Source organism: Leuciscus leuciscus (assembly GCF_965113295.1).
Source record: "Leuciscus leuciscus genome assembly, chromosome: 22".
In the NCBI taxonomy this organism is placed as follows: domain Eukaryota; kingdom Metazoa; phylum Chordata; class Actinopteri; order Cypriniformes; family Leuciscidae; genus Leuciscus; species Leuciscus leuciscus.
Genome location: NC_138746.1, coordinates 27,869,819 through 27,894,596, shown reverse-complemented (window position 1 = coordinate 27,894,596; position 24,778 = coordinate 27,869,819). Strand labels below are relative to the sequence as shown.

The window sequence follows — 24,778 nt, the reverse complement described above, 5'->3', positions numbered from 1 at the left end:
CAAATGTACTATACTATACAATACATTTTAAGAATTATTTTAAATCTTTTTTATTATTCTGTTAATCTTATGATACGATTCCCTAGAGTCAATGCAACATGTATGCAGTCTATTGCTCCAATCTCCACTGCTCTAGGGGAACATGAGGCAGATTATGTCAATAGGAAGTCCTATCACAGCCTTAAAGGTACAATATGTAAGAATTTTGCATTAAAATATCCCAAAATCTCAAGGCCAGTGTTATATATTTTGTTAAGTTGATTACTTACAATATCCCAAATGTTTCCAACTATTTTTAAATCGTGAGAAAATTGCGATTTTAACCAAGGAAACGGGGCGTTAGAGCAGGGGTGAGCTGGGAGTCGCCAGTCAATTGCGTCATATCCGCGTTACCCTCGGTTTCCGCTCGTACTGCGTGGAGTCCTGGACAAATGCGGAAGTTGTAGTTGTAGCGTCTATCAAGCTACAAACTTTAGCTTGTTTCTTGCAGTCGTTATGGTACACAATTATTCTTTACCGATTGCAGCAGGTTCTGTCGACAAAGCATGCTTAATTTTATATTTTCCAAATGTAGCATTCGGTAATAGTTATGTTTATGTAAGGAAAGTATTATTGCTTTAGATTTGTGTTTAGTTTATTGACATTGTTTATCACGTCTGGTGTTTATGGCCATGTAAATAAACATAGCATGTGTTATACATAAAGATTAATCAGTATTTTGGCAAATGATGTGGGCATGTTCGAATGTACTTTTACAACAATTGTTTAGAACATGTAAAACTGCACAGCGTTATCACAACAATTAATTCAACAAATACAGTAACATCTATGAAGTATTAAACCTTACTTTTCTTGCGGTTAATTCATTTTAATGAAATAAAAGTGTGATGAGGTTTAAGAGTCAGGAAGGAAGAAGACGGGTCGGTGTGACTGGGACTCGTACTTTATTAAAATAAAGCAAAACAAACAAAAGCCGCGCACAACGCGCATTCACTGTGGCAACCGCGACGGCACAAAACAGTTCAAAAATGAGAGCTTGGATCCACCGGTTTTCTTCCTCTGCGTCCAATTTTCTCTCCAGTCTCTCTCTCGTTCCAGCGCGGCTTATAAGCGGTCTCTCCACGCCAATAATACTGCAATAAGACACAGGTGCATTTGCACTTGACCTACTTGCTCGTCTCTTTTCTCTCCCATCACAGACCGTGCTGAACCACGCCCCCCTCGCCACAAAAAGCATGTCATTAAACGCAACATTTATAAAAATAGAACTTAGCCTCATCCATGAACATGATTTTTCGATTCCCGTCTGACTGATTTACATCCACGGTGGAGTTTAAAACGACAGTTCCCATCATTCCACGCTCCTTCACATCGTCATCAAGCTACGCCGTTGTTGTTGTTTGGAATGTAGCGCCCTCTAGCGGCAAAAATTCTTGCATATTGTACCTTTAATGTTCAGGTAGAGATGATGTGAATATGTGAGATGATTATTTTCTGTGAGATGAATCTTTAAATTAATAGTAACATTAACAGATATAACAATGATCTACTAAACATTTCATCTGCAGACGACTTGTGGTCATGAACGTATGATCACAAGTTTGGATGCCAAATGGCCTGGCTCCAGTGCTTGACACGAATTTTCCGTGAGTCTTTGTTGTGTCAGCGCTTTGAGGAAAGCAAGTTAAATTTGATACAGTACAAAACACTGTTAATTTGAACTGAGATAGAAAAACCTACACAATAATCCCCTATCATGACCCTCAGACAGGGCCACAGCACCGCTTCAATGTGGCCCTCAGTAAAACCAGAGTGAAGATAGAGATGACCTTTCCCAGAGCGGACCACCCAGCTGGTGCAGATGTAGATGCAATCACCATACAATATTACACTTAAAAAAGCACATTGAAACTGCAGATAGGTCTCAAACTGTTTTATTGATTTTGTGGGATGGGAGGGAGAAAGAGAGCAAGACAAAGTTGCATTAATAAATATTCATACTAAAGTGTTACTTGGTTAAATAAGTTCACATACTGAGATCAGTTTTATCCAGCTGTTTGATCTCCATTTTTTTTTTTTTTTTTGCCTCCTCAGCTCAGTCCAGCTCCTTTAGTGAACAGTCTAGTTCAAGACTCCTTTAGTGTGCAGTCTAGTTCAAGACTCCTTTAGTGTGCAGTCTAATTCAAGACTCCTTTTGTACAGGGCCCTGACTGAGTCTGTCTCCACCTGAAACATAATTCCACCACAAACATGATCATTACAAGTTCCCTTTCAAGGGAACTCGCGTTGCGTCGAATTGACGCTATGGGGAACGCTTTGCGTGATGACGTCTTGAAGCACATGTAAAATCAGTCCAATGGTGTGGCGGAACGTCAGAGGCGGGTGACGTCACGTACCAGGAAGCTATAAAAGCCGGCCCGAAACAGAAAACGAAAGCTTTCTGAGTCTTCAGTTGCGCTCTGTGTGAAATCTGTCTGTATATTTGGTGTTGTCTGTCTATATCATATATATATATATTCAGTATGGCGAGCAAGCAGCAGTTTAGAGTGTGTGTCCATCCCTGCCCGCGTTATTTAACGGGAGGTGATACTCACGCTCTTTGTGTTGTTTGTTTGGGTGAGGAGCATGCCCAGTCAGCACTCGAGGGTGGTGACTGTGTGCATTGCGACGCGCTTCCATTGCGTTCGCTCCGATCCCGCTTGGCTCGGTTCAATCCCGATCGCGTTCCCCAGGGCTCTGGTCCCGCCGCTGCCGAGGCACGGCGGCAATCACAGACCTGGGGTTCGCAAATGGATCTATCAGTGGATGTTGAGACGGGCTCTGCCTTATCTCAGCCTCCTTCTGATAGATCCAGTGCCTCTCATCAGGGTGTGGAAGCACGCGTTGCGGTTTCTTCCCCCCCGATGGAGGCACCAATACTGCAATTGTCCAGCTCTGAGGAGTTGGACGTTGTTAGTATTGACGCTGAGTCTGAGGATTCGCCACCTCAGTCTCATGCGTTTGAAGAATTGCTTGATGTTATCACTAGAGCTGTCGAGCGATTATCTATTGAGTGGCCAGAAGATAGGCAGGGCGCTCGTTCGAAAAGCAAGCTCGACGAACGTTTCCTGCCATCTCGTGCACAGCCTCAGTGCAGAAGCCTTCCGTTTTTCCCCGATCTCCACACCGAGGTGTCGAGATCGTGGGGGAAACCAGTGTCATATCGAGTGTATACTGCACAAACATCACACTATTCATCCATTCACAATTATAAAGAGCATGGTTATGGGGAGATGCCGAGGGTGGAAGAGACGCTCGCGAGCTATCTCTCTCCAGCAACGGCATCTTCTCTGAAGGCTCCTGCACTTCCATCCAAGCCAGTAAAAGTTACATCTTCCCTGGTTCATAAAGCTTATGCCGCCGCCGGTCAAGCTGCAGCGTGTTTACATACAATGTCCATAATGCAGGCTTACCAGGCTGAGTTATTGGGTGATTCTGAGGATGGCGGGGGTATTAGTGCTGATACGGTGTCTGAACTGCGTAGAGCCACAGATTTGTCTCTCAGGGCCACCAAGGAGACGGCTAAATCCATCGGCCGCTCTATGGCAGCCCTGGTGGCCACTGAGAGGCATCTGTGGCTCAACTTAAGTGACATAAAGGACAAAGAAAAACATGTTCTTTTAGATGCACCAGTATCCACGCAAGGGTTATTTGGAGACGCAGTTAATAGTGCTGTAGCGAAGTCACAAGAAGCTTCAAAACAGACAGCTGCACTTCAGAAACTTCTCCCCCGCCGTTCTTTCATTGAGGTTGCTGAGCGGGAGCAGCCTCACTCATCTAAAAAGAGCGCTGAGCACCGTGCCACTCAGAAACAGAGCGTTTCCTCCCGTGCTCCCCCACAAAAATTTCGGGGACACGGAGGGCGCTCTCAAACCCAGCAGTCTTCGAGGGGTAAAACGGATCTGCGGACCATTATTACCGCCAAGAAGGCTTCTGGGAAAAAGTCCTGATGTCTGAGGGCTCAGGACAAATGAGGGTAGTCCCCCCGAAGCAGAGCGGTTAACACCTCTTTTCACGGTGCCCGTCTCTCTTCGGTGCCCTCAGGGGATCGTTCTGCCAACCCTGCCGCCTCCGGTGTTACAGGGCGCAGCGGTCTCCGGCGAGCACATATCTCAAGGTCCACCCGGAAACGTAGTGGCCTCGGGATGCCCGCCCCCTCTGAGGAGGGTGCTAGAGCAGTCTGTTCGGTCGTTCCCTGCCGGTGCGCCGTTACAGGGCGACGAACCGACTACTCAACAGCAGGAGAAAAATACGGTGCCGTCTCTTTTCGGTGCCCTCAGGGGACCGTTCTGCCAACCCTGCCGCCTCCGGTGTTACAGGGCGCAGCGGTCTCCGGCGAGCACATATCTCAAGGTCCACCCGGAAACGTAGTGGCCTCGGGATGCCCGCCCCCTCTGAGGAGGGTGCTAGAGCAGTCTGTTCGGTCGTTCCCTGCCGGTGCGCCGTTACAGGGCGACGAACCGACTACTCAACAGCAACACAATCCAGAAACCAGTCTCGAGAGGCTGGTACCTCTAGTAGAATCTTTGACAGCGTGGAAGCTACTGTCAAATGTTTATCGTTGGGTCCTGCAGACCGTGGCAAAAGGGTATCAGATGCAATTCTAGAAACGCCCAACTCGGTTTATGGGGGTCCTGCCCACAGTGGTGGGCCCCGAGCAGGTTCTGGTTATGGAACAGGAAGTAAACACTCTGTTAGAGAAAGGGGCCATAGAATATGTACCTCCCTCCGACAGGGAAACCGGGTTTTACAGCCGGTACTTCATAGTTCCAAAGAAGGACGGGGGATTGCGTCCCACTTTAGATCTTCGAGTTCTGAACGAGTCATTCATTCAGCTCAAGTTCAAAATGTTAACATTGAGACAAATCGTGTCACAGATCAGGTCCGAGGACTGGTTTGTCACGATAGACCTCAAGGACGCATATTTCCATATTTCCATCCGTCCTTGTCATTGGAAGTTCCTGAGGTTTGCTTTCGGGGGCAAAGCATACCAATATCGAGTTCTTCCATTCGGCCTGGCTTTATCACCCCGCACTTTCACCAAATGCGTGGATGCAGCTCTGGCGCCTCGGCGCCTCCAGGGTATTCGCATCATGAACTACATCGACGATTGGTTGATTTTAGCTCAGTCGCATCAGTTGGCGGTTCAACATCGAGATGTTGTTCTCGCCCACATGAAAGAGCTGGGGTTACGGCTGAACGCCAAGAAGAGTGTGCTTTCTCCACTTCAGAGGACCACTTTTTTAGGCGTGGTTTGGGATTCAGTGTCGATGCAGGCGCGCCTGTCACCGCCACGTGTAGATTCCATCCTTGCAGCTGTGAAAAGTGTAAAGCTAGGCCAGCTACTCACTGTCAAACAGTTCCAGAGACTGTTGGGTCTCATGGCAGCAGCTTCCAACGTGATACCTTTTGGACTACTGCACATGAGGCCCCTGCAGTGGTGGCTCAGGACCAGAGGGTTTTCCCCGAGGGGCAACCCATTTCGCACAATCAAGGTCACGCGGCGATGCCTACGAATGTGATCGAACACAGACTGTATCAGCCAGTAGCTAACACTGATGCTAACTGGCGCTCAAGGTCGAGCAGACAGCGGCACTCAGCTCAGAGCTCAGCCGAGCCCAGGACTCTGATAGTGGGAGACTCCATAATCAGAAACATTAGCTGCAGGGATACAACTACATGCTGCCTTCCACAAGCAACAATTTCTGATAACTTCAGAACATTCTAATGAAACATAAGACTGCAAATCGACTAATCATTCATGTGGGGTAGAATGACATTCATAAAGAGCAGTCAGAACTCCTTAAGAAGGATTTCAATGAACTTTTTGAAACACTTAAAAAACTGAAAGTTCAGACATTCATCAGTGGACCACTCCCAGCAAGAGGAACAAACAGGTTTTCACGGTTGCTTGGGATTAATACATGGCTGCAAAAAACCTGCAATATAAAAGGAGTAAACTTCATTGACAACTTCAATCTCTTCTGGAGTCAGAGACAACTATTTCATCGGGATGGCCATCACCCAAACAAACTTGGTTCAAGAGTGTTAAAGGACAACATCTACTTCTCCCTCAATCATCCTTCTGCAGTGTGTGCCAATCCACTCAATCAGAACGGCACACACACACCTGGACACAGTATGAATGACCACAGGACTTCACTTCATGATGTTGACATATCACACAAGGACAATGATAACACCACTGAGCCACAACAACCTCTGCTCACGGACACAATCTCAGCTGAGCCATGCCCACAGAGCTCACCACAGACAGACACATCAGAACTGCTCCAAGATTCAGCACCCAAGGACGACTTCCTGGAAAACAGCCAGGGAAGCCAGGACAGCATATCACAGCCTCCTATAACACCTGAGCAACAGCCCCTTTCACCAGACACGCTCTCCCTCTCGCCACCAACTCCACTCCTGTGCTTCTCACAGAAAATGGAAGAACTTGTGCATGCTGGAACCAGACTATCACACTCTTTTGCTGCAAGCCCCCAGATATCAACCAAAAAACGTCGGGCACCGCTACCACCAAAGCCTGCAGGCCCAGCTCGCCCTCCCCCTGCCTCTGTGAGAGCTCTTCGGCCTCTGCCACAACGCCAGGGCCCACACCCTCCTCCATCTGCTCGAGGTGAACCAAAAACAACTGATACCAGCTCTCAGTGATGTATGTCGGGTCCCCGTTTTGATAACAGTAACTTTCTCAAATGTTTACAGAACAAGCGGGAACCCAGTGTGCCTGTATCTTTCTCTATTGCTGTTCTATTACAAGATAGAAAGTCTAAGGCCTTCAATAGCCGTACAGCAAACTCAACTAATCTGGTGCCTATTGCACGTCTAACTAAGATTGGTGTAGGGAAAAAAAGTAAGACTGTTAAGTTAGCAATTTTAAACATCCGCTCACTTAAAAATAAATCACTTCTAGTCAATGACTTAATAACCACAAACAACCTGGATTTTATGCTTCTAAATGAAACCTGGCTAGAAGACAGCTGCAGTGCAACAATCCTCAATGAAACAGCCCCTCCCAACTTTACTTTTATGAGTGTCTGCAGAGCTGTTAAGAGAGGTGGGGGTCTAGCTGCTCTTTTTAAAGATATCTATCAATGTAAGCAAATATCATTTGGGAACTACACGTCTTTCGAATATCTGGGTATTGTATTAAAAGGTGCTCCACGCATTTTACTCATCATTATTTACAGGCCTCCAAAATACTCTCCAGCCTTTGCTGAGGAATTTACAGAACTGTTATCAACAATTACCTCAGAGTTTGACTGTTTTGCCATTGCTGGAGATTTGAACATTCACATAGATAATGCAGAAAACAATATGGCAAAAGAAATCAAAACTGTTTTAAAAACTTTTGATCTGACTCAGCATGTACATGGACCCACACACAATCATGGACACACTCTAGATTTACTTATCAGTAAGGGTCTAAACATCTCATCGACTGTTATTAAGGATGTAGCACTGTCTGATCATTTCTGTATTTTCTTTGATATATTGATCTCTCCTGCCACTGAAGCTAGATCTGAGTCTGTCAAGAAGAGATGCTTAAATGAGAACACTAGTGTACTATTTATGAAGGCTATATCCTTAACACCAAGCATATCTGCTGACTCTGTTGATTTTCTCCTTGATTCTTTTAACTCAAAAGTTAAAAGTGCAATTGATGATATTGCTCCTGTGAAAGTCAGGAAGAAGAGTGGCAGACAAAAAGCACCTTGGAGAAACTCAACAGCAGTGCAAAATATGAAAAGACAATGCAGAAAAGCAGAGCGCATGTGGTGGAAGACAAAACTTGTAGTCCATTATAATATCTACAAAGACAGCCTTCATGCTTTTAATATGGAACTAGGCAAAGCTAGACAGACTTTCTTCTCAAACATTATAAACTGCAATTTAAACAACACATGCACTCTTTTTGCTACTGTAGAGAGACTGACATGGGCCATGGCGGCGCCGGGTGTGGCAGGTATAGCTGCGGCACTCTTTGCTTATGCACTCCTCGCAAATAACTTTCTATACATAGATACTGGTCAAATTCTGAATGACTCTTACAGTTCTAATAGCATTAAGCTTACATCAGGGGACACTGCAAAAATCAAAGCCACCAAACATTTTGGACTTGGAAGGTACGTTCTGGCTGTTACGTTTATTTATCCACACTTGCACAGCAAAGTAAGAAAGCACTCCAAATCGGTCCTAAAATCGCAGCAGAGCCTCGCTCTAATAATTACCATCTGCCTTTTACTGTCCGGGGACATTCACCAATGCCCCGGGCCGACAACTGGGCCAACATCAGATAGCCCCCATATCATCGCATCAAATCACAGCAAGAGTACAGCAGGAAACTTACAGGTACGCACTTTTACTTTACGCCACACGTTTGAGTTAAACACTCACCTCGACTCCTCTATTTCCCCGGAGAGCGCGGCGGCACCGATGAACAGTTGGACGGATCTATCAAGGAGTAGCGGCGAGTCTACCGGCTGCGCCGCACTGCCCTCTCCACAGCTCGGGATGCCCTCGTCAACTGGTTACTTGGACGAGGATGCAGCATTCCAGGATTGCCGTGGATCGCTATCTCACCGGAGTTCATCGTATACATCAGAGGACGATATAGCGAGTGAACGGGCTTCGCCTGTCGCTGTAACGGGATCCAGTCGGGTGAAACCTACTAAGTCCATCTGTGGGTTTGCTGAAACAGCCGGGGCTTCTGCCTCCGTGGTGAGGCGGCAGCTAGTTGTCCAAACCTCGAGCGAAGAGACGTGTGTCGGCCCATACCGCCTGATGTCTCCTGGTGCAACGGAGCCGCGGGACACATCGGACATCGTTTGTCTCACTACGCCGGTGAGTTTTGATCCATCCAACGATCATATTGTCGGGGGTCAGGCACCCTGCTGTGCTTCTGTGGCAGGTGCGGAAAGTACACAAAGACGGTGTCCCGCAGGTGTCAAAACTTCAAATTGCGCAACAGTGAAGCAGAGGCAGCTCAAGTTTTTCCAGACTGTAAATCATGCGCAAGTCATATGGAATCCGCAAACAAAACCCAAAGGAATACTAGGTGGACACCTCAACGTTAGAAGTATTCTACCAAAAATAGACCAAATACATAACTTATTAACTGATTCGAATTTGGATTTTTTATGCATATCTGAAAGCTGGCTAAATCAATGTACTTCAACAAATTTAATTAATATACTAGGTTACAAGTGCTTTAGAAGAGATCGGGAACAAGGAAGGGGCGGGGGGGTGTTAATATACATCAGAGATCAGTTTCAATGTGAAGAGGTTACTACTAATGTGAAATTGGAGGGCCTTGCATTAAGAATTATTTTGTCTACAACTATGTCATTTAATTTATGTGTTATTTACAATCCACCCTCACACAGTGTGCATTTTTACAATGAACTCAAGAGCTTTCTTTCAAATATGGATTGCTCTGAAAGCATAATATTGGGCGACTTCAACATAAACTGGCTGGAAAAAAGTAGTAAAATTAAATTAAAGGCTCTAGTAGATAAATTTAAATATAAACAGCTTATAGATAAACCTACCAGAATCACTAGAAGTAGTAAGACGCTGATTGATCTGATTCTTACAAATAGGCCTGAAAGAATAACAAAAACATATAACCTCATTACTGGGCTTTCGGATCATAACATGACCTTAATTGTTAGGAAATTGGGCAAAAAACGATTGACTTATTATAACCAAGAAACAAAAATACAGAAAACAGGAATTCCAAAAGCAAAACAAAATAATTTTGAAGAAGAACTGAACCAAATGAGCTGGGATAATGTTATGAAAGAGTGTAATGTGAACAAAAGTGCTGATATCTTTGTCACTACACTGAGTAATACGATAAAAAAGTTCACTAAAACATGGACAAGTAAACCAAAAAAACACTCCCTTCCTTGGTTTAATGCAGATATTTGGCACATTATGAAACAACGTGACACTGCACGCAAAAAGTCTCTGAAATCAAGAAACAGAACAGATCATCTAATCTATACCGCACTTAGAAATCAAGTCATAAGCAATTTGCGTAAAGCCAAAACCAACTTTTTTACTAAAAAAATAGAAGAGGCCAATGGCAGTAGTTTTAAATTATGGCAACATATTAACAATTTAACCAACCCTGCAAAGAAAAAGCACAACATAATAGAGTCCATCAAAGTGGACGGCACTCTTGTCAATAACAATGAATCAATGGCAAATGTTTTTAATAATTATTTTATTGACTCTGTGCAGGAATTAGCAAATAAATTTAAAAATAGGGTGACATGTGTTGAAGATTTTAGCTTAGTTAACGTAGGCATGTTTAAAATCCAAGAGGTCTCTCCTGATAAAGTTAAAAAGATAATCACAAATATGAACAACTCCGCGGCAAAAGACATCCATAATTTAAGCATGACCTTGATTAAAAAACATCAGGACAGTCTGCTACAACCAATTACATATTTAGTTAATCTCTCTATTCGATCAAATACATTCCCAAAGTGCTGGAAGCCCGCTGTAATAACACCCATCCACAAGTCAGAAGGAAAGGATACACCCAACAATTACAGGCCTATTGCAATTCTACCTGTCGTGTCCAAAATCTTAGAGAAGGTAATTGCTGAACAACTCATTGAACATCTTGAGTCAAACCAGCTGCTGCATCCACAACAGTTTGGTTTTAGGCGCAAATACAGCACCGAAACAGCTAACTGTTATTTGATAGAGAAAATTAAGGGGCCTCTAGACAAAGGGCAGGTAGTTGGTGCTGTATTTCTAGACCTAAAAAAGGCCTTTGATACGGTGGATCACAAGGTGCTAATTAATAAACTCCAGCAATTTAAAATGTCACCTAGTTCTCTGGCCTGGTTGCAATCATATCTGGAAGGAAGGCAACAGTGCGTTAAGGTTAATGGGGTGATGTCAGCTCTTTGCCCTAATAACATGGGGGTTCCTCAGGGATCTGTACTGGGGCCACTGTTGTTCACAATGTACATCAATGACCTCCCTGATAGCTGCAAGGGTGCCAACTGCCAGTTGTACGCAGATGATACAGTTATCCATCTATCTGCAAAAACATCAGCTCTGGCAGCACAGCAGTTGACACTTGCCCTAGTAGACATCTCTAAATGGTTAGAGTCATCCCATTTAACTTTAAACGTGAAGAAAACTGTTGCTGTCTGCTTCACAGTTAAAACAAGACCCTCTGACAGAATATTTGAAGTAAGCATAAATAATGAAACTATTCAAGAAGTAAAAGAGACCAAATATCTGGGAATTATTCTTGACAACAACCTTAAATTTCAAAGTCAAGTCAAATATGTTTGTAAAAAGGTCAAGTCCAATTTGAATTGTTTTCGTTTTATCAGGAGGGATCTGTCTAATCAGGCCGCCATGTTATACATGCATTCAATGATTTTATCACATCTGTCTTATTGCATCACATCCTGGTCACAAACATCTGCGTCCACACTCAAGCCGGCTGTTTCATTGTACAAGCAGGCAGTCAAGATATATGCCAGAAAACCTATGAGATCACATAACTGTGACATTATTAGTAGACATAATCTTTTTACTTTCGAAAATTTTATACATTTCAGTACTCTGAAATTGGTTTTTAAATGTTTGAACAATCATGTGTCGCCGCTGTTTTCAGCTCTCATTATTAGACGTCAGGGCTCACTCAGACCGTCCACCAGAGCCTCAGTCAGTGGTGACTGTGTAGTGCCAAGATTTACTAAATCCTTTGGTCAGTCCAGTTTCTCCTTTAATGGATCGAGACTATGGAATTCTCTGCCCAGTGACTTAAAACTGCAGACAGACATGATTACCTTTGATAGAGGTTTGAAACGGTGGCTGAAATCAAGTCAAATCTGCACACATGGTAATGCTGTATGAAATGAATATTGATGATGTGTATTGTTACTGTTTTGCACTATGTTTTGTATATCGCATTGTTGTGTTTTATGAAATATGTAGTCTCCTATGGACAAGTGTTGCAAATTAGCAGTATTGCTATAACACTTAAAACACTGTATCTGGTGCGTCCAATGCTATTGTTATGTCCATATCAAAATAAATAATAATGAACAAACCCCCCAAGCCAGATTCCCAGTGAAATGCTCTCAGACAACAAGTGCAGTGAGTTTGCTTCTTTCTTCTCTGACAAAATCAATAATATCAGAAAGGTGATCAGCACATCCTTGAGTTGTGCTGGGGTCAGACAGATCAGACTACCTGAAAAAGTAGTAACTTTGTCTGATTTAAAAAAAATTGATGGCAAAATTTTGGTAGAAACCGTACAGCACCTTAAAACATCAACATGCGCTCTTGACACACTTCCCACATCTTTTTTCAAAAGTGTGTTAAACAGTTTAGAAGCAGATCTTCTAGAAGTGGTAAATGCCTCACTTCTCTCTGGGAGTTTTCCAAACTCCCTGAAAACTGCAGTTGTCAAGCCCCTCCTGAAAAAGAACAATCTGGATAAGACCATATTAAGCAACTATAGACCGATCTCAAATCTTCCTTTCATAGGCAAGATCATTGAAAAAGTTATCTTCAATCAGCTGAACAAATTCTTAAGCTCGAATGGATACTTTGATAATTTTCAATCTGGTTTCCGACCGCATCACAGCACAGAGACAGCGCTCATAAAGATAATAAACGATATTCGCTTAAATACTGATTCAGGCAAATTATCAGTGCTGGTACTACTCGACCTCAGTGCTGCATTTGACACTGTCGATCATAACATACTTCTTGACAGGCTGGAAAACTGGGTGGGGCTTTCTGGGATAGTCCTAAAATGGTTCAGGTCATACTTAGATGGGAGAGGTTATTATGTAAGTATAGGAGACCATAAGTCTGAGTGGACATCCATGACATGCGGAGTCCCTCAAGGCTCAATTCTTGCGCCACTCCTGTTCAACCTGTATATGCTCCCAATGAGCCAAATAATGAGAAACAACCAAATTGCTTACCACAGCTATGCAGACGACACACAGCTGTACTTAGCCCTATCGCCTAATGATTACAGCCCCATTGACTCCCTGTGCCAATGCATTGATGAGGTCAACAGTTGGATGTGTCAAAACTTTCTTCAATTAAACAAAGACAAAACTGAAGTTATTGCGTTTGGAAACAAAGATGAAGTTCTCAAGGTGAACGCATACCTTCAAACAACTAAAAATTGTTGGGGTCAAACTAAAAGGGGTCAAACAACTAAAAATCAAGTCAGGAATCTTGGCGTGACACTAGAGTCAGACCTTAGTTTCAGTAGTCATGTCAAAGAAATAACTAAATCAGCATACTATCATCTGAAAAATATTGCAAGAATTAGATGCTTTGTTTCCAGACAAGACTTAGAGAAACTTGTGCATGCTTTCATCACCAGCAGGGTGGATTATTGTAATGGACTCCTCACTGGCCTTCCCAAAAAGACCATAAGACAGTTGCAGCTCATACAGAACGCTGCCGCCAGGATTCTGAGCAGAACCAGAAAATATGAACATATCACACCAGTCCTCAGGTCTTTACACTGGCTCCCAGTTAGATTTAGGATTGATTTCAAAGTATTATTACTGGTATATAAATCATTCAATGGCCTAGGACCTCAATACATTGCAGATATGCTCACTGAATATAAACCCAACAGATCACTCAGATCATTAGGATCATATCAGCTAGAAATACCAAGGGTTCACTAAGCATGGTGAGTCTGCTTTTAGCTATTATGCCAGCCGCAGCTGGAACCAGCTTCCAGAAGAGATCAGATGTGCTCCTACAGTGGTCACATTCAAATCCAGACTCAAAACACTTCTGTTTAGCTATGCATTTACTGAATGAGCACTGTGCCGCTGTTCGTCCGACTGTACTGTATTGTATTTCATTAGATTTTTCTAAACTGTTTTAATTATTCTTGTTTCTTTTTATTTTTTTAATTTCTTCTATGTAAAGCACTTTGAATTGCCATTGTGTATGAAATGTGCTATATAAATAAACTTGCCTTGCCTTGCCTTGCCTACGTGCCTTGGTTATGTGGAAGAAACCCTGGTTCCTGTCCCAGGGCCCAGTGTTGGGAGCTCCTTGTCGTCGCAAACTGCTAACGACGGATGCTTCCCTCACGGGCTGGGGAGCGATCCTAGAGGGTCGCTCATCTCAAGGTCTGTGGGAAGACCATCATCGTTCCTGGCATATCAATCGCCTAGAGATGTTAGCTGTCTTCCGGGCTCTGAGGAGCTTTATCACAGATCTCAGGGGACACCATGTGTTAGTACATACGGACAACACGTCGGTAGTCGCCTATATCAACCACCAAGGGGGTTTGCGCTCGCGCCCATTGTCCAATTTGGCACGCCATATCCTCTTGTGGTCCCAGGGGAAGTTGCTGTCTCTCAGGGCAGCCTACATCCCCGGGGTACAGAATATAGGAGCAGACACTCTGTCGAGACAGGGGCCGAGGCCTGGGGAATGGAGGCTCCACCCCGAGGTGGTGGAGCTGATATGGAGGGAGTTTGGCCAAGCACAAGTGGATCTGTTTGCGTCTCGAGAGACGTCTCACTGTCCACTTTGGTTCTCCCTCACGCATCCAGCTCCTCTGGGACTGGATGCTATGGTACAGACGTGGCCGAGGCTACGTCTGTACGCCTTTCCCCCAGTGGCTCTGCTCCCGGGAGTTCTGGAAAGAGTTCGCAGGGACCGGGTCCATCTACTTCTTATAGCCCCGCGCTGGCCGGGCAGAGTATGGTTTCCCGATCTTGTGTCCCTCCTCGACGGGCATCCTCTGGAGTTACCCGTCAGGAGGGACCTTCTGTCCCAGGCAGAGGGCTCGATATTTCACCCTCGGCCAGAACTGTGGAACCTGTGGGCTTGGCCTCTGAGGGGGCCCAGCTCATAGAGTCAGGTCTCTCAACTGAGGTTGTTGAGACCATTCTACAGTCCAGAGCTCCCTCCACGAGGAAACTTTATGCCCTGAAGTGGAGAGTATTCACTTCTTGGTGTAGTGACCGTCGGTTGGATCCAGTCAACTGCCCAATTGGTGCAGTTCTGGAGTTCCTGCAGGACCGGTTCACTGCAGGTCTGACCCCGTCCACTTTAAAGGTTTATGTGGCGGCCATAGGTGCTTACCACATTCCTTTGGGTGGAATGTCTGTGGGGAAAGACCCTTTGGTATCTCGTTTCCCTCGTGGCACTTGGAGGTCCTCCTCCCTTTCGAAAAGCGGACCAGGAGGCGAATAATTTGCTTTGCCCTGTTCGGGCGTTAGACGCATATGTCCACAGAGCTGCCCTGTGGCGTAAGAGTGATCAATTGTTTGTTCGCTTTGGGTCCCCTAACAAAGGAGGTCCAGTGTCTAAGCAAAGGATGAGCAAGTGGGTGGTTGAGGCTATCTCACTTGCTTATGAGGCGGCTGGACAGCCTTCTCCTTTGGCTGTCCGGTCGCACTCTACTAGGAGTATGGCGGCCTCTAAGGCCCTTATATCAGGAGTATCTTTACAGGACGTTTGTGATGCGGCAGGCTGGTCCTCACCGCACACCTTCATCAGGTTCTACTCGTTATTGTCTTCCTAGTGCTGCGCAATTGATTTCACACAGGACAGACATTTGTAGCTATGGTGGCGTTGGTATAGACGTTCCCCATAGCGTCAATTCGACGCAACGCGAGTTCCCTTGAAAGGGAACGCCTCGGTTACGACTGTAACCTCGGTTCCCTGAAGAGGGAACGAGCGTTGCGTCACCTTGCCATATCTCCTTCATGCCTGTCAGCACGACTTCAGACTCTACGAAGCTTTCGTTTTCTGTTTCGGGCCGGCTTTTATAGCTTCCTGGTACGTGACGTCACCCGCCTCTGACGTTCCGCCACACCATTGGACTGATTTTACATGTGCTTCAAGACGTCATCACGCAAACGTTCCCCATAGCGTCAATTCGACGCAACGCTCGTTCCCTCTTCAGGGAACCGAGGTTACAGTCGTAACCGAGGCGTTTTCTGGAGGCTCATTAAATCACAAAAAGTTCCTTGACTTCCTACAAACACAGGACTGACTGTAATATGTCAAGGGTTTTAAATCCTTACCTTGTTCACATTTCTTCTGAAGCCCATTGAGGCAGAGGCCTCAGTTTCTGGGGCAGGTTGTGAAAAATCCTACAATAAAAGAGATGTGTAAGGGCCAGTCCCTTTTTTATGCCACACATTCAAATGTTTGCCATAATAAAAAGCCCAGTGCATTCACCTCAGCAACTGTCTCAGAACACAGACAGAGTGTCTTCATCATTTCCTCCACCCTAATAAATAAAAATAGGCCAATGTAAAGCATAACTGTTGTAAAGCAGGTTATGTTTGGTGTTCTATCTGCTGCATACTGACCTCTGTGTGGGAGACTGTGTGTACAGTAGGGCTGTCAACGAATATTCCAAATTCGAATATATATTCGAATAGTTTTAAAAAACAGAAATTCGAACGTTAAAATTAATATTCGAATGTGAATTTCGAATATGGAAAAACACGCCCGCGGAAGCAGAGGCGCGGCTGTCTGCTTTGCGAGTGGGCGCGCGCGCTGCCTGAGGGACAGGTCACACGAGTCGCACTGTCTAGCACAGCGTCACAGCTGAAAGTTGACAGTGCACTAAAAGACAATGGAATAAATTACAGTCAGTTTTTCCTTTTTTTAATACAAGCACCAATAATGTAAGTAGCCTTTTTCTTTTTTAATAGCGCTTTATTTTTTATGAACCTCAGGGTAAAAGTTCTTTGTTGTCACATTTCTCGGAATTGTGTGCCTCATTTTATTTAACGTTAAACAGAAATGTTCCATGTTTACCACAGCACAGCTCGCTCGGATCGTTCAATGTCGGTTCTATACTGTAAAACTTAAATTAATGTTAATAAATTTGTTTCAATCACTGAATGAAGCCTGCTATATTTGGGACAAGAGTCGCGACCTTAAATTGCTTGCAAAAAACTCTTGATCAGCACTCAACATGTGCTTATTGTTGTTCATTTAAACCGTTATGCGCAGAGAGAGCGTGAGCGCGAGGGCGCGCGAGAGAGAGAGAAAGAGTGCCTGCGAGTGAGCGAGACTGAGGTCTGCGGTCTTGGCCATTAGTTTACTTGGTTTTGTGTTGGTAATACATTGTCAAACATGTTTAAACTTAAATTAACTACCTATACAAATGTATGTATGTCTCTTTGTATTAATTTGTCCTGTTATTGACGTAATGCGCGTCATTGACAAAATGCGCAACCAGATGTTCGAATAGTTCGAATATTCGTATGTTTTTTAGAGGGAATATTCGAACGTCATTTTTGAGCAATTTTGACAGCCCTAGTGTACAGTATGTGTGCTGGCTTCAACAGGGACACTGTATTTCCCTCTACTGCAGAACATACAGTCAGCCATATTTAAAACTTAAAAAAGTAGTAATGTATTGCACACGTACCCAGTGAGGAGCCAGCACCAGGGTCAGATTGTACAGCACCTGTAATCCCATCCATAATCGGCCGTCCCTTATTGCCTACTCAGAGCTAACTCCTCCGCCACAGTGTATTCTGGTTTTCTGAATTTAACTCTTTATTTCTGTTTGCTGCAAACAAGTGTTTGTGATAACATTTTCACAAAAGTAATAAAAGGTTGTGGTAAATACTCGTCACCACTTTGAATTATATTTTTATATTTTGCCTTTATCTGCTGCCAAGAACATTTGGAGTTGGGGTTGCATCTAAAAATCAATGAATCTTTCTTAGTACATGCACATTTTTATATATTATAAAAATAGGCTATAGGCTATATTACACATAAAGGCTACACATGCATATATACATAATTTTACATAAATATAGAACGTATAATTGTTTAACTTACACATTAACAATCAGCAATCTTTCTCCAACAGTCTTCTCTTGCTTTGGCAGCAGAGACCGTATTGTTTCGAGCTTGAAATACATATTTAAATTCATCGTAATTATTAATGATTATCTCTTGCTCCTCCGCGGACAGATATATCGCTCTCGCTCTACCCGCGATTGGTTGTTCAGTGTCGACGTCACTCTTTTATGTGCACGCGCGCGTGGAGTAAGATAGCTTGAGGATCAAAGCCTGAGTTGACAGAGAAAGTTGATGAGCTGCATCATGGTACCAATAAAGCCTGATTGCATCGGTTTGGTTTTGTCAACTCAAAACTAATCCTGTAACCCTGAGTTTGTTCAGCTACCTTCATGGTACAGGCCCATGATTGCTTAATTTTTTTTTTATTTTTTCACTTATATTTTATTGAACTTTTTAACCAGAACAATAACAATATTAACATGACTGGGTTTTACATCATTGTTAATTACTTTGCTTGTACAGTGACCATTTTTCCCATTTCCTTTCCAATTGTGGTTCTTGTAGTCTCAGTCTGTATGTCAATTTCTCCATTAGGAATATGTCCTCAATTGTAGTTATCCATTGCTCCTTTGATGCTTTCTTTGTAGCTTTCCCCCATTTCCTTGTGATAGATTTTTTTGCTGCTATCAACATTATTTTTACCAAATATTCATCACATTTATGAATAGTACCATCACAAAAATTACACAAATATAAAACCTCGGGTTTCAAAGGAATTGTATATCCCAAGACTTGGCACATGACATTACAAGTATTTTCTGGAAGTTTCGGACATTTCCAGAAAATGTGTGAATGGTCAGCGTCTGTCTCCCCACATTCTCTCCAACACACCTCTGTAGTTGTTTACTTTTTAATTTGGGTGTGATAAAAAATCGTATCAGATTTTTCCAGGCAAACTCCCTCCATGTCCGAGAGCCGGTTGTTGTATGATGTAATTTCCACATATCTAGCCAATCCATATCTTCAATTTCTATGTTAAATTCTTTTTCCCATTTTAATTTTACTCTTTGAGTTGTATGTTTATCGTTTTTTATTAATTCTTTATATGATCCTAATACTACTGTCTTTGTAAGCTTTTGCCATTATTTGAACAACACCGCTCTCTTCTATGGAGGGATCCACCTGAATCTCTCTCCTATAATAGTCTCTCATTTGAAGATAACGAAAAAAATCCTGTTTGTCTAATAGGTATTTCCGTGTCAGACTTTGGAAACTCTCCAACTTCCCATTGTTCTCCAAAACACACCATGCTGTGATTCCCCTAGTTATCCAGTATTTATAATTGTAGTCTAATTTAGCCGGCATAAATTTATTATCGTATGCTATCCATTTGAATTTTGCTGCCTGTTTTTGGAGTTTATATCTCTTAAGTATTCTATACCATACACTAAATGTATGTTTAGTTATTACATCTAGGCAGCTTTTGTTTTGTTCATATGTGTCTTTATCTCCCAGGAAGCTTTGAATTGGCTGTTTCATTGTCCCCATCTCGATCGCTTTCCATTTACCTTCATAATTTGGATTACACCAACCATATACATATTTCAATTGTGCCGCATAATAATAGTCTCTTAACTTTGGTAATGCCATCCCTCCTTCCTCTTTGGGTAACTGAAGAGTTCCATACTTCACCCGAGGCCTCTTACTTTCCCAAATAAATCTGGATATTATTCTATCCCAATTTGTAAATTGCATTTGAGTGACCTCTACTGGAAGTGCTTGGAATAAATATAAATATCTGGGTAAAATATTCATTTTTACTATTTCAATCCTGGAACTAAAATCTAAGGGTAAAGTGGTCCATCTCTCTATATCTTTTAATATATTGTCTTGAACTTGCTTATAATTTTTATTTTTGATATCCAAAAAGTCTTGTGTTATTTCTACTCCGAGGTACTTGATTGATTCCATTTCCCAATTAAATTTGTAGGATTTTTTTGTTTACAGAAGGTATATAATAAAATCTCAGAACTTGGGTTTTAGAAATGTTTATTTTATATCCAGATAAATATCCAAAAGATTCTAAGAGATTCATCAATTTAGGCAGTGATGTGTTTGGTTCCTCTAGGAATGCTATCACATCGTCTGCAAAAAGCCCGATTTTGTGCTCTACTCCATTTATCATAACTCCTTTGATTTCTTGACTTTGTCGTACTGCTTGCGCCAGAGGTTCGATACAAATTGAGAAGAGCGTAGGTGAGAGCCCACACCCCTGTCTAGTGGATCTTTGTAAATTAATTTTGTCTGTAAGGTTCCCATTTATTTTTATTCTGGCAGTTGGCTGACTTTGTGTTTTAACCATTCCTACTGAATTATCATTAAACCCCATTTTTCCCAAGACTTGATATAAAAAGTTCCAATTGACACAGTCAAATGCCTTTTCTGCATCTATACTGAGTATAACTGTACTCCTTTTCTCTCTCTGTGCCCTCTCTGTGATATGCAAAGTTTTCCGAATGTTATCGTGTGTCTGGCGCCCAGTTATAAACCCCGTCTGATCTTCATCAATTAGTTCTGATACAAAGGTATTTATTCTTCTAGAAATTATTGATGTATATATTTTATAGTCAATATTTAGTACTGAAATTGGTCTATAATTAGCGCAGCATTCCCTGTTTTTACCTGGTTTGGGGATAACTGATATTATTGCCTCTGACCACGACAATGGCATTGAGTTTTCTCTTAGAGTCCAATTCAAAGATTTATATAGAATTGTTATTAAATCATTCTTAAACATTTTGTACCATTCGGCTGGAAAACCGTCGCTTCCTGGTGCCTTGCCATTTTTGTAATGTATTTATAGCTTTAAGTATCTCCTCTTGTGATATCTCAGCTGTTAATAATAATATATTAGTAAATGTTGAAATTAATATCAACTAATATTAATAAATTAAGTTCATTCTTAGTTCATGTTAACTAAGGTAGTTAACTAATGTTAACTAATGAACCTTATTGTAAAGTGTTACCGTTTGTTCTAATAGATTATGTATATGATCTATAGAGCCTTTGTAGATTCTTTGTTCCTTATTGTGTAATCATTTAAAAAAAGAATCTAAACAAACAAAAGTCAAATCTTACAAAAATATGCAATTATGTGAATTTTGAATTGACAGTGCAGGTATATTAGGACTGATGATCTATTATGTAAAGGGCATCCACATGACATGCAACATTTTTGAATCTCTTACCAGCAGTTCAGGATTACTTGAGAGTGGTGATGGTCCCTCAGTTTCAGCTTCATTCAGCTCTGCATTCTGGAGGATCAATAAACATGCAAAACATGAAAGTGAAACACATTGTTGCAAAAACATAAAAAAGTGTCACTGTAGATCATGTAAAAGTTGCCTATGAATGAGAAGCACAAAGCTAGGGATTGTATGTACAAAGCATTGTATGTACTGTCCCCTGGATTTATTTTCTATTATAATTAGGATATACATTATAGTTTTAAGGTTATTTTATAAATACCATTTAATGCTTTTAGTCCAATATTTCCTTTTTTCATCTATACTGAGACATTTGGTGCATTAGGACCACATTTACCAGTATGATGTTTTCGTTCAGATTCCATGTCATCACAATTGCTTGGTCTTCATCTGTTTGTCCAAGTTCATCACCTTCATTCCACTCAACTGTGTCTTCCTTATCATCATCTCCGATGGTTTCAAATATGTTGTTGTGTTGTGGAGGAATCTGATCAGTCAAGTCAACGAATTCACAGCCTCGTTGTATATCATGTGAATGCTGTGGACTCTTCAGTTCCGGCACACTTTGATTCCACAATTCATCAGTCTCCTCGTCACTTGAGGTGCTTGTGAGTCTTTGGACTGTGCATGTTCTTTTGGTAACATTTGGTGATGAAAGGAAGCTGTGTGAAGTGCTGTGTGTCTCTACTCCCATGGTCTCTAAAGTCAAACCACTCTGAGGATCATCCTCCATTCCTGTAGTTCTCTGGAGAACATGCAATATAACATTCAATGATTAACTCAGCCATTCAGCTAAATGAATTATATGAATAGCCACTCAGCTAAATTAAACACATTTACAACAATTCTGTCACTGTATTTAAAAATGAAGCCCAAAAATACATTTAAATAACTTAAAGTCAAAGTCTTATTGATTTTACTAACCTTCCTCTTGGTGTCTCTTTTTGATGAAAGTCCATCATCCAATAAATGTGAGATTGAATCCTCAGAATCACTGTCACATCCATGTGATAACAGTTTTTCAGCAGGTCTCTCAGTATCACTGTCTAATCCAAGTGTTGAGTGTTCATTACATTCCTCTTTTTCTCCATCAGATAAAGATTCTATGTCTATGAGGCACACCTCCTGTTTAGTGCAAATGTAAAATCTTAACATTTTGAGTTTTGATTGTTCGTACAGATATCCAACAGTGCTATCCAAGGGTATTTGGTTTCTTTTAAAATCACAAACATGAAAAGTGAAGTCTGTTTCTGGACCCTTTGGTGACTGCCCATTTGGGAAAAAAAGTTGTTTTCCCATTTCCATGATTTGTGAAACAGTTGTCTTTTTTTCAACCGTAACATGTCTAGTGCCACCACCATTACTGGTCCTCACTTGCTGGTATCCATTACGGCAGAAGTGAAGCTATCCAATTTCAATTCTTCTTGAGTTTTTTTCTGCAGATACATTTTTGTGTCTTGCCAATACATTTTTTTGCTTAGGGAAGACACATGGTTTAACAGTTTTAGCTGACTTTGATCCCAGTTTCCTTGCTTCAATTTTATCTCTCAAATTCTGTAACAGAGATTCTTTATCTGAGCAGGCTGCTGTTTGTTGACAGAAGGAGAGGACAGCCAGTCGGTCACCATATGAATTAATATACTTTGCAATTTGCTCATCAGTCATGACAGAGAGCACAGATTTGTCAATCTGAAAGTGTAGAGAAGATTTAATTTTATAGATTGTTTCTTGAAAGAACATAAATGCACTCATGAACTCATAATATGATAACACAGTCTAGATTTAAAGTCACATCTCTTTATCTACATGCCACCTTGGTTCTAAAAATGGGGCTCATCAATATTAACATTTAGGGTATAGTTAATCTAACTAGCATGTAGCTACTGGTAATTACAGTTGAGTGAATATGTTGTTAGCCACCCCTGCAGAATCTACAACATATTTAGCATTTAAAAAATAAGAGGGATTACAAAAATTGCAAAAAAAATATAAAATTTAATTTAGTACAGCAGTACTTTAGTACTGTACTGACATATGTTTACATCTATTCCACATACATAATAACAATGCCTAATAATTAATATGAACAAATTAAAAACTGAATTATACCAATGAAAGGGTTCATAAGATCATTTTGGTTACTTTGATGTGTTGCTTGTTGATGATCAATGACTGCTTGTATGCTCTGTGATAGTTGTTTGTGTCACACCCTTACTTGTACCTGTCCACTGGCTACCTGTAGCTGCTTCCATCAAATTTAAAGCTTTTATGCTGACCTTTAGGACTGTAACTAAAACAATCTACTGCCCTCATGAACTCACAAAAAATACATCCACTGATCATATAGGAAGTCAACCATCATAACCAGAGGAATGCACATTTTTTAACATGCTTTTATGTCTCATTTAGGTTATTGTGGAATAGATGCAAGTATGTTATGTTACAGAAAACAGCCTTATCAGGACAACACATACATAAAATCATTGCATTTGTAATGATCCCTCTTATTTTTGCAAGGGAGTGCAAACTTACTCATATACACTCAACTGTCCAGGATACATGTCAACACCTTTGGTTACATCATTAAAAATAGCAATAATTTATAAGCTAGTAGACCCATGATAGATCTTCTATGAAACATTACTCACCTTGTCCCTTTTCATGTGGATGATGTCCTCTTCTGGAACATCTCGTGACCTTTCGAAACTGCTGAAGATCGTCGTCCATCTCAGAGCTAACAACAGTTAATTGTTACAGCTTTGTGCTGAGTGTGATCATGGAAGTTTGGCTTATTCTTCTATAAAAGTAATAATAACATCACATCCAGATCACGCAAGTGATGCTGTGAAGATCATGGTGAAGATACAAGGAGTATGGGGAGGCTGCAGACCTGGAGCCGGTAGATCTACGCCCCAGGCAGTTTTACGCCCCAGGCAGTTTTACGCCCCTGCTGTTCCTGATGCGTCCAGTAGGGGGAGCCTGTACAGCGACACGAATTGAGGTATATTAAATAATCTGCTAAAGTTATTGTTGTTTAGCAACATAGACTGTAAAAAAAAATGCAGTGATGCAACATTTATTATTTATAAACGATTAGCTTGATAGAGCTAGGTAGATATCAATTCATTTCTATGTATCAATGGATGGCCTATAATTTATTTCGAGAGACAAAAAGTTCTGGACGGTCAGGTTGATGTTCTGTCTGGCTTAAATTTAGCTAAGTAACCACGTATAAGTTTAGCTGCCCCTTGTCTTCTCTACTCACTTTCAAAATTAATTTTCTTTTGACTTTTCTTTTGTTGTCTGTCTTTATCTTGCGTGAGATGGCCTCTTCTGGAAAGACTCTAGGCTTGTTTGAGATGCGCCTTGCCTCGCCTGAAATGTATGCGAGAGTAGGCGGCTGCAGTGAGAGGAGGAGTGAAAAAAGCGCAGGCAAGCCGGACAGATCTCTCGTCTCGTAGTGGATCTGACCATTGCGAGATCAAAGATGGATATCGCGGGATTCACGCTCGTGCAGTGTTGCTAATAAACTGGATGTAATTCAAGTTCTGTCAGGGACGCGGGAAGTGGGGGTGCTGGGGGTGCTGCAGCACCCCCTGTTTTCACAGAATTGTAAATGCAATGCATATGTTAGT

At 42.0% G+C, this 24,778-nt stretch overlaps 1 protein-coding gene across 2 annotated transcripts; it reads right to left on the bottom strand.

The window, feature by feature from the left end:
- Positions 1-17,524: 17,524 nt before the first annotated feature.
- LOC309486996 (uncharacterized protein) lies at positions 17,525-23,865 on the bottom strand. Of its 2 annotated transcripts, XM_082154533.1 has the most exons (5): positions 23,792-23,865; positions 22,068-22,832; positions 21,481-21,888; positions 21,126-21,191; positions 17,525-17,635 (listed from the first exon to the last, which is right to left on the bottom strand). In XM_082154533.1, the coding sequence occupies exons 2-5, from the start codon at positions 22,446-22,448 to the stop codon at positions 17,615-17,617; spliced, it is 876 nt and encodes a 291-aa protein (XP_082010659.1). In that variant the 5' UTR covers positions 22,449-22,832; positions 23,792-23,865; the 3' UTR covers positions 17,525-17,614. The 2 variants fall into 2 exon arrangements, with proteins under 2 accessions (XP_082010659.1, XP_082010658.1); XM_082154532.1 differs by lacking the exon at positions 17,525-17,635 and having other exon boundaries at positions 20,978-21,191.
- Between the last annotated feature and the right edge of the window lie 913 nt (positions 23,866-24,778).